A 17,455-nucleotide genomic window follows, 5' to 3' on the forward strand; every position below is an offset into this window, starting at 1 on the left:
TGGGCATCTTCAAGGATTACAGTTCCTGCTCTGTAGAAATGTGAGACCTCACACTGATGCTTTAAAGGTTGGTTTTGGAAAGTGTTTGCATCCTATCCTGGCACCAGGCAGAAAATCAAGTCTTCAACCTGCAGAGGAGGGCGTAATGTTGGCAAAAAATAATAAATGCCCCCCAGAGAAGTGGTATTTAAAGCTATACTGTAGCTGCATTGTGCTGTGATCATTGTTTATTTTTATATCAGAAGCAAAAATCTTGATTTCCAGCTCCTCCGCTGCAGCTTCTATCCCCCTATTATTGTTTTAGTCAGTGCAATCCTCTGCTTTTGCTTCCATCTTTACATTTTTACATGCATCTCTTCAGCTTTTAATAGCCCAAGCTGTGTCAGTCCATTTTCAGAGAGCACTGGCGGCAAGTGCAAAGAGGCTAGAGGAAGTAATGTAGAGGATGAGAAAAGAAGGGGCATTAAACTTTAACAACTACTCCACATCACTGTCTTCTTACGGCCGTTCGCTGCACTGTGACACCTCCCTGCCCACATGTGCTCAGACTCCCACATGTTTTCATCTCTACAGCTTTGCAAAACTGATAAAAAAAAATACTTATCATGGAGGAAGAGAATTTTGTAAAGAAACATATTTTTTCCTTTATAATCATACTGGCATTTTGATTCTATTTGAAGTAATTATCTGTCCTTTGGAGATCCTCTTTCTTCACAAACGTTAATGCTTCTTAGTATGACGTGTAAATGATAAAACATACATTCTTAGTGTTATCGTTGGGGTTTTGCTTTCCAAGAAAAAAATACATTAAGTTCAACATTAAGGTTAAAAATCTGTCATGCTTTGCTTTTTTTCTCGCCTGCTTTCTTCAGTCCCTGTGTTGATTTTCTTTCTGCATGTCTTTTGTCAGCTGTCCACATCACTTGTGACTCAACATGTTTTCCAGTTTGCATGCCTCACACTTTTTCATTTCACATTCAAATTGCTATGTGCCACTGCTATTTCATTTTCTAACAGCAACTGCACATGTTCTTTTCGTTTTTACCTCTCACTGCCCCATGTTGTACTCTTCCTGTTTGGTCCGTATTCGGCTTGACTCTGTGTTTGGTCTCAGTGATACTTTGTGTCATCTCTTTTTTCCTCTCTTTTCCCTCCCATTTTCTATTCCCAATTGTTTTCATGTGTCCTGTATTTTGGTCCTCTCTGCCTGTCCTACTTTTTGAATCTTTTCGGTCTTTTTTCTCCTCTTCTTCATTCTCTTTCCTTTTGTGTCTCTTTCCATGCCTGCCCTTGTATGTTGTGCATCTCAGTGCCCGTGGTGTGCTCAGCGCACCCTCCTGCCTCTCATAGTGCTCCCTCCTTCCTGCGTCAATATGCCGGTCATCTGGGCCGCACCGCCTTGCGCAGAGAACCAGGTGGAGGCCTGGAGAGGGAAAGAGCCTTACTGAGCCTGCACAGGACTGGATCTTTGGGTATAATCACACATACATGTAAACACACATGTTAAGTTAGTTGTACAGAGCCAAGAAAACATCTATTTGACCCTTTAAGGGTTTCTTCTGTTGGCATTTTTGTCATTACCTGAATCTAACCGAGAAACTCTGCTGTGTTAGTAAATATTCCAAAGTCCGAAGAATCTTTCAGTAAAATTAAGTGGGCTTCTTTTCATGCTGATAAGATTGCATACTGTCTCCCTTTGCTTGGATCAAATTTGACATTCTTTCTAATAGCTATTTGCTGTGGTGTTGCTTCATTTCCAAGCATAGCAAGGTTCTCAGGGTTTTCAGAATCAGCATTGTCCTTCTTGGAGATATCACATGCTTCCTTAATCAAAATGATTTCTTATATCAGGGGGTTCCAAATTATTCAGCTTCTAAACAACGAAATAACATGCTATCATACGTAGTGAATTAAACAGAGTAATGACAACACAAACAGCAGTAGCAGCCAATGGATTTATTTAAATTAATTACTTGTATGTAGATTGTAGTTTTTAAAAATCTGCGTTTAGCTTCTTTGAGTGTTTTTGCTATAAGATTTTATTTTGAAGAGTGCGCTGCCTGTTATGTAAGTTGCGACCCTAACTTTGGGAACCTCTGTGGTAAAACAGCCTTTTCCATGGTTGTTCAAATTTTGTGTTATTATACAAATGTTAAAATAGACCCAGAGCAAATCTATAACTTATTTTTACAGTAAATATAGTTGTATTCATATGGTCTGATAGAATAATAATTCTTAATGCCTGCTGTGGTCACTTCACTCAACATATTATCTGAAACGGTTAGATTCGAAACTAATCAGATAACTTTAACTTCAGAATCAAAACAGTTCCTTTCATTTGCAAACTCACGTTATTATAAGATAATATTTTATGGCAACTTTCTTTTTAGAAGAGGCATGTTCAGTCTCAGTTTGAGCTTGTGTCATTTTCCACTTCTGATTTATTTTTTTAATCTATTGTAGTAAAAACCCAATCTAAAGCTTTTACATCCAGCTCAATATGTCTTATATTAAGTTTACTTATTACTATTTGAATCTAAAAATAGTAAAAATGAGTGACTTAAAGATCTTCCTCCTGTCGTGTTGACATCTAAAACAGCAGAAATTTCAGCACTACATTTTCTGCCCATATGGCTCCCTTTCTGTATTGCTTGATGTGCTTATATTTATTGAGAATTGGCTAAGATTTGACAATGTATCCATGTCTAAATGTGATGCCAATGAATCCCTGAAGAACATATAATGAGATAAACATTCCTGTTTTCTTTAACAGTTAAAACTTTTATTGTTGCGGCTGGTCCATGTGTTTAATTTTGAGGGATCTGGATGTTGCTGCCACCTGTGGGTGGAAAACTGACACTCTAGTCTAAGTTTTTTTTTTTTTTTCTTTTGATGCCGGAATAGATCAATGTGCTCGTGACAGAGTTTGACTTTTCTGCAAATATTATTTATGATGTGGAGAGACAAAACCGTAATCTAACATGCACAAATACAAATTCATGGTTATACTTAAGCCACAAACATTGTCTGCATTCTTTCTGTCTACATTATATAATGTTGCATTAGGCTTTATGGATCCCTGTAATCTCATTTCTGTTTGGCTGGATGGCTAATGTCAGGAGCTGTAGGGCAGGGTACACTAATAAAAGTAAATGATGCCTGGGGTGGAGGTTTGCCTTTAATCAGGACATCAACCCTAAACATAGTGACTTCGATCAAAGCATATTTATCTGATAGAATGACTCAGTTACCATGCAGACCAGATCTAATTAGGGATGTTTATCAAGACTCAAAAAATTGACATTCATTGCTGCTATCCATCCAGTCTGACCGAGCTTGAGGAGTTTTGTGAAGAAGAATGGACAAAACCTTCGGCGTGTGGAGGATTAAAAGTTTTTAGAAACGTGAAGACTGGCTGCTGTAGTGACTAGAGGGACTGATTAAAAATCTAAGCCACATATTTCAAGTTTTAATTTATAAAAGATTTTGAAAACCATATATTATGTGCATTCTGCTTTGTGTAAGTCTGTCGAATTAACATTAAAGTAATATACATTGAAATTTATGTTTGTAAAATGACAAGAGTGGAAAAATAAAATTTCAAGGGGTACACATATTTTGCAGGGAACTGCACATTAGCTGATCAAGATATCTTTTACGATAGATGGCTCAGGTCTGTCTGTTCTGGTGAGCAAGCTAATGGCTAGTCTAACCCTCAAGCAAAACAGAAAGTATAAGGCAGAACCCCACAGATTATTGGTTTGGTGGAGTGACGTTAAACTACACATCTGCTTCTGAGCTCTGAAGATCCCCCAAAGGCCCCGTTCGTGACTCAGAACCTAGAATAGATGCTGCTCTTGCTCTATTATTAAAATCTTGATAAGGTGTAGCTTGAAATGTTATGGGGGACTCTCTGTGGGTGTGTGTTGCCAACTGGTTGGTCTTGCTGACTCACTGCGTGCCATTCGACAGTCAGAGCACGTTGCATCCTTTAATTGAGCGGCTTGATGCAATCTCTGTGTCCTGCTGCACTAAGGAGATAACCCACCACTTCTCTGTCTCTCACTTTCTCCATCATCATTTTACCCGCCCTCTGTATTCTCTTTATGAGTCAAGGTAAAAGGAGAGCACAATTCCCTTTACTTCTGCTGTGTTCGTGTTCTAGCATGGTTAAAATATGACTATTTTAAACATGACAAGGACCATTTAAGACATGGTCCTTGTCATGTCTTAAATTTATATGAATATAACCTCACTACACTCTAGTTTCATAATAATTAAGAGGATTGGCTGCAGCCAGGTGGTGCTATTCAAAGGTGCATGATTCAGTGATTGTCTCCACATCTGATTATCTCTATTATTGCTGACGTTTTGGCAGTTTTCAGGTCTGGAGCATTAGGTGTGCGTTAATATAACTCATAGGAGAAAAGACATAAACAGGGATCTTAGAGATAAAGCTGTGGCTTTTTTATATATATATAAACATCCCTATAAACACACTAATAGCGATTTTTATAAGGTCATTTCTTAGTCCGTCACAGGGAAAACAATCATTCACAAGTGGAAAATACAGAGAACAGCTGCTAATCTTCCTCAAAGTGGTTATTTCAGCAGCTTTACTCTAAGGTCAGGCTGTTCAAAACCAACTAAAATCTCACCCAAATATGCAGAAACTACACCTCAGCCTCCACAGGCCTCACTTAGCTTGTTCTGTGTAAACACGGCTCCTATGGAACAATTTAAAATTTAAGTCAAGTGCCATCCATCCATCCATCCATCCATCCAGCCAGCCAGCCAGCCAGCCAGCCAGCCAGCGGTCTTGCGTTGATGGAAATTTGAGACCAGAAAAATTCTGGTATTCACCAGAAAAAAAATCATGTAGGAATCATTTATTAGACCTCTTAACTTAAAAAGAAGTACAGGTTTGCAATGTTTTGAAGTATTACCAGCAGAAACACAGATCTTAGATCCCTTAGTTTTAATCACCGAATGCCTTAGCACCAAAATACATTATAGTGTTGTTGTTGTATCAAGCTTCCAGATCACTAAGGTCTTCTAGTTCCGGTCTACTGTGCATCTCCAGAACCAGAACCAGAACATGGAGAAGCAGCACATGGTTTTTATGCTTCACCAATTTGGAACAAACTTCCAGAAAACTGCAAAACAGTCAAAACACTGAGTTCCTTCAAATCAGGACCAGCAGCTGCAGAGTCAAATTTGAGGCACTGTTCAATCAGACAAGAAGCCAACCCTGAACAGAATCACTGAAAAATAAATGGATGGATGAGCGTTAGGGGCCTGGTGGAAGTTCAGACCGGAACCTGCTGTAAATGTTTTGGCAGAAACTACGAAGGACAGCGTATAAATAATGGCCTGTAAACTTTAATAGACTGAAGCAAGGTTGTAAAAAACTATTCAAACACTGTGACACAAGACCCATAAGATATTACTTCTACAACTTGCTTGAAAATTGATCAAATCATTGGGTGCGATTAGCTTTTTATGTGCAATTTCTGCACTTCTTGTTACAGTATAAATTACAATGTAAAAGGTTAACTCATATCGAGGTATCCATTTTTAAGACTGAATAAGAACAGTTACAAAGCCTTGGAACTGAAAGAGATTGTATTTTTTCTTCTTTTTTTTTTTTTACCATGGCTGTATGGATAGACACAGGTCGGTAAATAACGTGGCATTTCGTGGCAATTCTGTTCTCTAGAAGTGTGTGCCCAACTCACAGGTTTGCATTAATCTGTTGCTAAATAGGGCGACACCCACACATGCAGCGAGGAACGATTAGCGATGCAGTTTTCAGCCTCATCTCTGCCTTTGTGTTTGTGTGAAAATCTGTAGTTACACTGTGGAGGATTAGTCGGCCATCCTGTCGGTTTCGCAGAGAGAACAACTCTGCTAAAAGCCGCCGACTCGTCTCCAAACGCGTCGCAAGCTGCTATTTTTGATAATGTCACAGATGTCTCCTCTCCTTTGCTCCCCCTTTCCCCTCTTTCTCTCTTTGTACATAAGATACTGAATTTAAATATTAAATGCAAAGATAAAAGAATTTTTCCCCCTGCAATTTGCACACGTTCAGAGACCTCATCAGTGAAAGGGATTAAATGTACCACATTAATACTGCATTAATAACTGGAAACCTCTCCCTCACACGCTGTGCTCCCCGCTATCCATTTACGGGTTCTTGGATTGGACTTGATAAGAACAATGGGGCGGACTCATTTTGTTTTGTGATTGGTGTTGTAAGCTCGCTTGAGGCTTAAGCGAGACGTTGCTAATGAACGCTGGTAATTTCCAAAGCCGAATGTGCAAATGTGTTCTTTGGGGGTTTGGGATATAGGGGATCAACGTAAACAGAGCTAGAAGCTCACGGGAGGCACTCGAGTCCCAGTAATTGAATAATAACATTCCTTAGATGCAGAGAAGAGCTTTAGAGGTAATTACTGGAGACTAAAAATCTCCCAACCCCTCCAAGGCTTGTGCGTATGGTTCTCTTTTATGCATATTCCTCAGGGACAAAAAATGCACTTTGATTGTTATTGTCGGCTTAGTGGTGTAGAGACGAGCTGCATTATATGTTATTTTTAGGAAGAAAATGTGACAACACTGTTTTATGTGAAATAATTTGACTGTAGAAATGTTTAAAAGAAGGTGGCAGTATGATGGTGAATGAGGCCTATGTGGGAGCAAAAAGCGGTGTGGGACGGTTGCAGATGAACGGGAAATTGTTTCGAGTCTGACATTGTGTCTGTGAACGTAAAGCGACGTGGAAACAGTGCTGGGTGAAGGGCTGAGTGGAGAGCTTTTTATCCTTGATGTTTTATCCAGCCTGAAGCTAAAGGATTCATCTTTGGAAGCCATCACTTTATTTGCAGCTCATTGCAAGCGACCCGAGTTCTAGTCTAAGAAACAGTGTGACTACTGAAACACGGCGTGCAGATTTTCGAAAAAGCAAACACCAAAATGCTTACATGTCTTACAAATACTTTTTAGTCTCCCCTCCACACGCAGACATTTTTAAAATCTTATTTGTCTGTTATTTTAGGAAATACTTGAATTAGCCAATGTATTTACAATAAACAAACCGACATCAGCCGTGAATGGATGGCTATTAGGTTTATCATTATTGACAAGTAGGGTGTGGGAGCCTCTGAATGAGAGTGTTTTCTTAGTTAATGTTTACAAGACAGCCTGAAAACCGACGGGAAGGAGGATGTGAGGCTTTATCTATCACCAGCTTGTGGATCAGCTCTTTATAGTGTTAATTATTATGAGGAAAGATGGCCTTTTATGACTTTATCTTGTTGACATTTAGATGAAGTATCCATCCAAGACGTCCCACTTTGTCTAAATACTTCTTTAAGGCGTTATCTTCTGCTGTACCGAGGATCCTTCTTGCAAAGAAAACCTGGAGGGAAATATGCATGACAATCTGAAAAAGAGGAGATTACCGCCGTCAACCTGGCACCCATGAGTATTTAGTCATCAACACTTATTATTACAGAAGCTCTCTGCACCGACGGGCCAAACCACATCCGTCTTTAACGTCTACCTTTAAAGACTCAATTACACACCTGCAAAGTTTAGTGAGATCCTTTCCTTAGGTGTGAAGCTGTTGTTTTGATCCCTACTCCCAAAATAGATAAATGTATAAACACTCGCCTCACAGCCAACTTAATGGTAGACCCCTGTGTAAGTATAAGTTTTATACTTTGCCCACAATCCACACACACTTGACAATCACTGAAAATGAAGCACTTCCTTCAGAAAGACCTTCTAAATCAAACATTTAATTTGTTTTGACAAAGAAAACATATCAAAACTATTTTCAGTGAGAAAAGCTCAGTTACATTCTATTTAGTCAATTTTGCATCAATAATTGTTTTCATTAAGAAATTGATTCTCACACTTCTTACACAAAGATGTTAAACAACAGGAAATGCATGTAGTGGGGCAAGCAGAGAGGTGTGCTCCATAAAGCTGAGGAAAACACTGGTTACTTTGAGTTTGTGCTGCAAATTCATTCAAAGTCCTTTAAGCATGAACTGGATAACAGATAACGTTTGCAGTTTTCAGATCCTAATTGGTTTATATAAGCAAAACTTGCTTGTGAAACTTTTACAGCTTTATTTGGTACAGAGACCTTTGCTCAGTAAAAATGTATCATGTATGTCAGTACACTCATGCCTTGCTCTGGCTGATCCTTTCTCTGCACCAGCCCCTGTATGTTTTGTCTTTCTTTTAGGACAGGTTGATGATAATTGAGGTTGTCACATATTTTAGCGCGTTTTCAGTAAAGGAAAAAACAAAGTTTTATGAACTTATTTTTGGTTTGTAACTTGTCAAGATTTAACGAACATCGATCCCTCATATGAATTGTTTCCTGAACACAGACAAAGACAATGTTCACTATGAACATCATTGAAAGAATAATAATAAGGGGTTAGAGAAGCATAGACTTGCTAGATAAAATAATGTGCACAGCTTATAAATACTGTTTTTTAATTTAAACAAATTAAATTTATAAGCTGATTGCACAAATGAGGCCACAGAACTCACTTGTTGTCTATGTGTCTGACAAAATTATAAACAATACAACAACAACCTGTAGTTTGGGTTCTAGTTACTCAACTCCAATGCTAATCACTTAAAGTTGCCTTGACTGATGCATTTTCATACTTCTATTTAATGCTGTATTTGTATAGTACTGCACACCAAGCTAAGCTGGAATCACATTGTCAGTGTTTGCAATATTGGGATCTCAAAGCACTGCTTCTATTCAATATTTCGTCTAATGTTATATCTCAAGCATGGACATTCTGTATGCCAGTGGTGTATCAGTTGTGTTGTAAGGACTTTCTATGCCCTTGACAAACCTTAATGCATATTTACTTGCCAAAATTGTCTATTGTCTTTGTATTCAGCAGTAGTATTACAGATTTTCCTGATAATGTGCAGCCCTAGAATTCAGTTATCTGTAAGCTAGAGTCAAACACTCAGCGTAGGTGATATGTCTTTTTAGGTGGGAACATTTTCTGCATGTGAGGTAAGACATGTTAGAGAGATGAGCTGTGATACTTGGTCCCAAAACACTGCGCTGTGTCACGCCCATGAGGAAGGACAGAGAGAAAAAGTGGAAAAGCTGCTAAGATGCCAGAGGCATCTATCAAAAAGCCTCAGGGTTTAATTTTATCCATAGAGAGTGATAAGAGCAAGGAGCCAGAGAGTAGAGAGCCAGTGAACATGAGAGAGAGGAGGGGAACTGGGATGGGATTGAGAAAGAGGCTGATCATGCAGAAAACGTTGTCATCAGCTCATGACTCGAAAGACAGCACCGATCTTCAATACCATCGCCGATCTCGGCGCGAGCGAGGGAGAGATGGTAACAAGAGGAGGCGGAGAGAAAGCGACTGCTATCACATGAGAGGGAGGGGAGTAATGGCAAGGTGAAGGGAGGCAGGGAGAGGACTGAAGCACTGATAGGAGCGCCACAGGCAAGGAGGGAGTGATCGAGAGAGGGAAGTGGAAGGGAGCAGCATAACAGCCTGGATAGAGTGGTGTGCAGAACAACAGTGGGACCGCAGAGGACATGAGAAAAAACATCTGACACAACAAGAGAGAGAGAGAGAGAAAAAAAACAAGGACAAGAGGAATCGGGACGTCACGTGAAAAGAAAAGTACTAACGGACACAGAAGATCTGGTAGCCGATGAGGTCAGATAGTTGAGCATGTGACAGATGAAACTGTTGTCTTCCCTGGCAGGGGTAAGATGAATGCGTTGTGAATCTCTGCACGTGTTTGCTTGCTTGTGTCATGAAGATACAAATGAAGACAGAGCACCTGTTATTCTGAGACATCGCATGCACTGGGCAATCTCTGCAGCGTTTTACCTACCTGCACGCTGTTTGACCTTCCTTAGTCAGCAGGAGGAGTGTGACTGCAGAGAGAAAGAGGAGAGAAAGCAAGAGAAGTGAACGGAGAGTGAGTCTACAGAAAAACACCCTGAAAGGGAGACAGGATGTTGAAGTGGAGTTGCAGCTAAGGGAGTTGTTGCTGTGATTAGTGCGCCTGCACTGTCCTCACAATCTTAAGACCTCTGCGTGGAGCTCCTGTGGCAATACAGTAGACTGGATTTTTGTCAGACGGAAAGCCTGGACCTTTAATTGTCCACAGCTTCTAAAACAAGACTCTTGCCTGGATTTATTGACTAAAACCTCATCTGAAGTGACCTCAGTTCCTTGAGAGGGCCTGGATTTAGTTTTTGTACTGCGTGAAATGCTTTTCTGAACATTTGAAGATATTCAAATGTTAGTGCCGTGAGTCTTCTTCAAGAACGGATATGTCAGACAATCCCCAAGGGTGTTCTGGACCTGCTCCCAGGGTGGGAGACTCCAAGGTGGGAGAGGCTAGAGTGGGAGAGGGGATGAGGATGGGGGAGAGAGACGCCCCTCTGAGGTTGTCGCCGTTCCGTATGCTTCGAATGCTGGATTCGTGCCGCCCACCAGGAAACCGGATTGGTAAGTCTATCTTCGCCCAGCAGCTCATCTGCACCCTGATACTGAATATCTATCAGTCCAAGGCAACATCCGAAAATGTATTGGAACTGTATGCATCTTTCAAATATTGGTAAAAACACTGGATTTACTTGCAAGGCTGCACAAACATAAAATTGCTATGGTTTACCCCCTGGCAACCTGGTCCCAAGGGATACCGAAAAGAAAGAGCTCTCTTTTAAAAGTTTGGTATAGTTTATCTTGTAAGAGCAGTAAGTAAAAATACTGAGTTAAACAGAGGAGGGTTAGCAGGCTCATAACAGGAAATCTAAAGATTTCCTTTAGTCTTTGAAGTAAATCTCTGACTTTCTTCACAGTTTGAGGCTACTCCTCACTGGTTTTTGCATCTTCCTTTTGAAGTATTTTTTTTTTGTGTGTGCTCTATATAGAATTCCAGCTTCCTGGAGCACATGCAGAACTGGGTGAGGTTGTCCTGAAAGTATCCCGCTCAGTCTTGCAGCATTTAGTCAGCAACCCTAACTAGGCCAACCGGTCTGCAAGCAGGGACGCAGGGGTAACTTGTGACATTTACTGTCTGCTCTTTGTCTTCAGAGGAACAGGAAAAAGGAGAGCTGGAGGAGATGTTAGAAAGATACTTGGTGGAACAAGAAGTGTGAGACATTTGTGCTTTGTACTGAATGTGAAATGACCTGGGCTGATTGTTGGGTTTGTTTTGCATAGTGATGGAAATTTCCTCCCATCACATGTCCTCTTATCTCATTCACCCTCATCTACTTGACTGTATTTGCAAACAAGCAAGATCCGGGCCGTCTAAAAGGGCTTTCTGTGTTACACTTGTAGTACTTCGATGCTCACTTGTCACAACCTTGTGGAATTGTGTCAGCTTCTGTTCATTTGTAGATGCCCAGGATCAGTTTCCCTTGACTCTGGTATCAGTTACCTCCAGTTTAAGGTTTCACCATCTGGGTTGTGAAAGTTAATTCTTGATTATGTGACAACTGGCTGCTCCGTGGTCTGACCTTCATTACTGTTAATACCTGTATTATTACATCACGAGTGTGATGTGATTACACCTTTGAACACAAACTGACTATTTGTCATGTTTTGCTTTTGTCAACTTATAGGCATTTAACATAATAAATGCTAAAATAATTTCCTTGCACTCTCCTTATAATATTTTAGATGTTTTAAAGAAAAGTCTTACAAAATAACCTTAACTTATTATATAACCTGATTGATTTAATTTAAGAACACAACATACTACAGCTTTTACTACTGCTTTCAGATAACTGTGTCAGTACAATATTTAGTTCTTTAACAATTTTTAAAGCTTTAACAAGCTAGATATCAAAGTATTAAACTTTGTAACAATAGCACACAAGTGAGTGTGTTAGCAGCCATTCTCTTTTTAAAATTAACTATATGGAAATAGTATCAGATAAATTGGATTTTAGAGGTAAAGTAAATTAGAGTGTTAGTTTTTCTGTTATTTTTCTTTTATTAGTATAAGGTTTATAACCTGACAAGAGATCTTTAATAATTAATTAGCCAGTTGTTCTACTTTTTTGCCAGTCTTGCAGTCAGTTGTTCATTTTAAAGCTACACACACAGATACTTCCAGATTGTTGCCAACCTTTTTTCCACCCAGATAAATATAATGCCAACCAACCCTTAACTGTCTGTTGTTTTTGCAGCCAAGACACTTTTAAATTAGATGACTTCTTCCTGTTTTAACAAGGGGTCAAAGGTACAGAGGGTTTCAGGTTCTTCCTTACTGCACACAACTTACAGAAAAGGTGGATAAAGGAGGTGATACTATTAGTATAGGGACATGCTATGACCAGATAAGACTCTACAGCATAGCGCTTTCTGTGTTTTTACCACACAATGGTGTAATGGGAGATTTCTGTCATTCTAAAACAATTTTTAGTTGAGTTTTTAGTTTTCCAAAAATTTATTTGGGAGAAACAAATCCATCCTTCAGATATAAATTGTAATAAAAGACAATTTATGATATTATTATATAAAATTATATAAAACCCATAATTAGTATATCTCAGAATTATTGAAACTAATAGCCCAGTTTGTATAAGTCTATATTAGTTTGCATATCCGGGCAGGTGGCATGCTTAGTATCAGGATATAAAAAGTGTGACAAGATGTTTCTGGTGACATCAGATAGAGTTGAGAATATTCTCAAGCCGTACAAATAGAAAACAATAAGAATAAAGGATCTAATTTAAGGTCTATATTATCTTAATTAAATTATTGCTAGAGAGATGTATATAAATCCATAATATGCAGTGACAAAAATTTAATTAATAAAAAAAACAGTAAATATTATTTGCTGTTCTTGTTTTGGCTTTGTTCTATTTTCCATCCTCAAACTCTATGACAAAGTTTGCAGCCTGTCTTTCTCATATCCTTATTACAGGAACAGATGCAAACGAATTACCCAGAATAAGCCTTAGCTGGTCTGCAGCTGACAGCCCAGCATACTAAAACAAGTAGTCTCACTTTTCTGGCCCAGAGTTTTTAAATCCCATGGCTGATGTGTCACAGTCAGTCAAGGAAGTTATCTTTCTTCCTTTCTAATCGTTTCTCTCCTCCATGTTCATTCTCCCTGTAACCTCCTAATCTCTGACTGAATGTCTTATCTCAAGCTGACTGGCTGTATCAAGGGTAAACACTGCAGTTTATGGCAGATTACTTTTAAATGCTTTCCCTTTCTTTGAATAAACTCGGTGAAAACGTGAACACAAGCACCGAGGTTCAAACACGTGTGTTATGTGCTGTTCATGACCCAGAGTCTCTGTGACAGCAAGTTGAGATCGTTTTGTCCCTTCCCCCACTTTTACCTCACAAACACACCAACATGATGGAGGCGGTCTTGTCAGCTGCTCCATGACTCATTAATCAGATGGATTCTAGGCCAGATGAAGGTGTTGGGGGTGGCAAGCAGAGATGGGAAACCTCCTGTTCCATGCAGTTACATTGATCTCTGACCTCCTCACCTTATGAGTGCCATTTTACACACACTTGGCTTACACCCCTTCCTATTACTGGTGGTGCCATCAATCATCTGGAGATCTGTCTTTGGCTTTCATTGAACAGGGAATCTGACAAGGATTTGGAGCCTTGTTAAAGTATGCATACCCCAGGAACCTTTTCACACTCTGATGTGTTTCAGTGACACACCTGAAAGTATTTTTTAGGACTTCGATATGATTGACCAACACAAAGTAGGTCAATCACCTACTTTGTTATTGACCAAGGGAAAAAAAAAAATGATTTTCAAAATAAAAATGTGCAAAGTGTTGCATCTGTTTGTTTTAGATTTGAATACCCTGTATGTCATCACACTGACTTAATGAATGGATGAATGGATGTACTTTATTAATCCCCAGGGGGCACATTGACAAATAATATGCCACTTAGTGTTACATAAAATCCCAATAAAGTACATTAAAGTTTGCATTTGTAATGTGAAAAACAAAAAGCAATAGAAATTAATAATTTTGTAAGACACTGGATCATTACAACTATATAGGACAACGGCTCATTTTAATTAGCAAATCAATAAATAAGTCTGTATAAGTTTACAAAATCTATTTCAAGTGTGTTTTGTTTGTTCCTGAACCAAAGAGTGACTTTGCCTGTGTTTGTGTGTGTTGCAGGTATCGTCCATGAAAATGTGAAGATGGGTTCAGATGGTGAAAGTGATCAAGCGTCTGGGACATCCTCTGACGAGGTTCAGAGTCCAGTGAGGGTTCGCATGAGGAACAATCATCATCGGCGCATATCTAATGAGGTGCATGAAGCTCAGAGGCACAAATACACTAAGGCTTTTACACCTGACAGACTCCTCTGAGGAGAGAACACCTGGAAATATTAATCATTTGAGATTTGACACCAGAAGCTGTGGTGAGATCTTCTCTCCACCACCATCCATTTCACTCTGTACCAGAACTTAAGGGGTATCAGATTGTAGAGCTACCTTGACAGATTGGGCACACTTATAAATCTAAACAGTACTGGGTTTGGTACTGTTATATTGGGATCCAGAGTGGTCTTATTTAGGTGGCAGAAATTTCTGGTAGGTTTGGTCCTTAAACCTAACCCAGCAGTTTTAGTGTCAACAGNAAAAATCGGTCATGTACTATTTTTATCTGTGAAATTACAATCATATTAACATCGGCTATTTAGTCACATTTTATGCGGTTTAGTTAATATTCACCGTGAATCCAGATCCCATCACCAATTAAGCAGATAAATGTATCCACATCTAAGCGACATCACATTTCTAAATCTTCGCAGCGGCGGAGCCACGTCCGCAGTGGTTGAGCTGCGGACTGCGCATGTTACAGTCTAATTAACTTTTGCATCGTCATTTATTTCCTCCAGATAAACTACCGGCTCCTCGAATGGATTAACACAACGTTGCATTCTCTTTAGTTTTCTCTGGTCTGTAATGGAGACTTGAATTTTCAACCAAAAGTTTGTAAAGTAATGTACTTCCTAACCATTTTTTATTTGTAAGAATTGATTTTACTTTTTAGCCATGTCTCTGTAGAACCATGTGTTTCTGCAATATATTTTTTGATCCCAGGCTTAGTTTATGGACTGAACAGACAGAAACAGTCACCATTATACATTTTGAACTGTTGATTTTATTTTTGAACCATTTTTTAATTTTGAACTGTTGATTTTGTTTTCCAACCATTTTTAATTTTAAAGTGTTTATTTTATTTTTGAACCATTTTTTAATTGCAAAGTGTTGATTTTATTTTTGAACCATTTTTTAATTTTGAAGTGTTGATTTTGTTTTCCAACCATTTTTAATTTTAAAGTGTTGATTTTATTTTTGAACCATTTTTTAATTGCAAAGTGTTGATTTTATTTTTGAACCATTTTGTAATTGTAAAGTGTTGTTTTTATTTTTGAACCATTTTTTAATTTTGAAGTGTTGATTTTGTTTTCCAACCATTTTTAATTTTAAAGTGTTGATTTTATTTTTGAAACCTTATTTATTTTGAAGTATTGATTGTGTGAAAGACCTTAGACATGAATTGCCCCATACGGGGTTTGAACCGATGACCTCAGCATTACCAGCACTGTGCTCTAACCTGCTGAGCTAACTCACCTACCTTATGAACTGTTGAGTTTCCATGGATTTAAGAAGAACTTACATGATCTTACCACATTGTAGATTTGAGAAAAGTGCTTATATTCTAATGTTTTTCAAAACAACATACATGATATTTTATTTTCCAGAGATTTTGTATTTTGAAGTGTTAATTTTATTTTTGAACCATTTTTTATTTGTAAGTATTGATTTTATTTTATAGCCATTTAGCCAAGTCTCTGTAGAACCATTTGTCGCTGCTAATGACATCTTCAATACATTTTTTGATCCCAGGCTTAGTTTATGGACTGTAATGTTAAATTAGGCACAAGTATAAGTCTGACAGTTTGTTCACCAAGTTACTGTGCTCTCTGAGAGGATCTGTAAGTATTTGACATTGTTCCATGCCCATCGTTGACATTAGTCTCTAACAAAATGTTGGATCATCTACCAGGAACAGTGGAAAGAGCCTGAGTTTCTGTAGTGTAGTGGTTATCACATTTGCTTTACATGCAAAAGGTCTCTGGTTCAAAACCAGACAGAAACAGATTTAGTTTGTTCTATTCATCACAGGAGTTTACTCTGTGGTGTCATGGTCTGTACTCTAAATCCAGGCATCTGAGTGCAAACCTCAGTTGAAATTTGCATGTGTTGCATCTCACATCATCAACTTTGGGACCTCAAACTGAAACAAAGCAGAGAAGTTCAGTTTCTGTAGTGTAGTGGTTATCACATTTGCTTTACACGCAATAGGTCTCTGGTTCAAAACCAGACAGAAATGGTTTTTGTAGGTTATGCATCTCTTGGGGTGCAGTGAGACAAGAGCCTTCCTCTTTCGTGATGGTTCATTTGCCAATCGACTTCAATGTTGATTGGCAAGTATTAGGGGGTTTGAAATCGAAGCTATTTTACTTCAATTACCAATTGGCAGTTCTGTGGCATAATGCACATGTGTCTACATCTACATTTTTCTCATATTGACAAAAACCACCCCAATAACTTTTAATAAATTAAATTAAGCAACTTCATTTATATTAGCATCACTTCACCCGCTGGGGTCTGAACGCACTTCCTCCTGGTTCCCATCTGCAGAAAAATCTGTGCTAATTCATCAGTCAGTTGGTTCTGTCTGATCCAAACAGATCAACTGAACTCTGTGAGTGTTTTACCCTGTGCGGTCCGGTGTGCGGTTTTACCAGGATTTTAATTTTTTTGTTTTGCGTGGTTTCGCTTCTCCGAAACGGACAGATGTTACGTCTGCAGCTCCTCCAGAACGCCGCTCTCCTGGGTAACGGGCACCAAGAAGGCTCCATTTGTTAAATCCGCTGGATGAGTTACTTCCAGCGGTTTCTAATTCTTCGCAGTCCGCAGTGGTTGAGCAGCGGACTGCGCATGTTACAGTCTAATTAACTTTTGCATCGTCCACAACATTGCATTCTCTTTAGTTTTCTCTGGTCTGTAATGGAGACTTGAATTTAACGCGCCATTTCAACCAAAGGTTTGTAATGCGCTTCCTAACCAGACGCTCCAAAGCGTCCGGTCCATAACTCTTCAACACGCCGTCATTTCCCGTCAGAAAGACGCATTTAGTTCAGAGACCATGAGATGATATTCAGAAAGGACTTTTTTTTAATTAATTGATTTCAGTTGCCTCTGAGACTAAATCTTTGCGTAAAGTCTATCATATCTGCCCATGTGACTTGTTTTTATTATTTGTTTGCTTACCTTTAAAGACTGATTTAAATATTGTAATTTTTAAACTGAGCAGTAATTTTACATCCATGGAAACTCAAATGTAATATTT

The 17,455-nt window shown here is 38.8% G+C and overlaps 1 protein-coding gene across 8 annotated transcripts in view; it reads left to right on the forward strand.

Annotated features, from left to right (window-relative positions):
- LOC103141884 (cyclin-dependent kinase 17-like) overlaps positions 1–17,455 on the forward strand; it is a 64,753-nt gene that overhangs the window by 14,830 nt on the left and 32,468 nt on the right. For 5 of the 8 annotated variants that reach the window (XM_016674102.1, XM_016674103.1, XM_016674105.1 and 2 more), the window contains exons 3-4: positions 1,311–1,472; positions 14,204–14,337. In XM_016674102.1, coding sequence (XP_016529588.1) covers positions 1,311–1,472; positions 14,204–14,337 — 296 coding nt within the window. Of the gene's footprint in view, positions 1–1,310; positions 1,473–9,393; positions 10,530–14,203; positions 14,338–17,455 lie in introns of those variants that run through there. The other 3 variants (XM_016674107.1, XM_016674108.1, XM_007557698.2) reach the window with 2 other exon arrangements.

This window comes from Poecilia formosa, unplaced genomic scaffold (assembly GCF_000485575.1).
Source record: "Poecilia formosa unplaced genomic scaffold, Poecilia_formosa-5.1.2 Scaffold90, whole genome shotgun sequence".
NCBI classification, from domain to species: Eukaryota; Metazoa; Chordata; class Actinopteri; order Cyprinodontiformes; family Poeciliidae; genus Poecilia; species Poecilia formosa.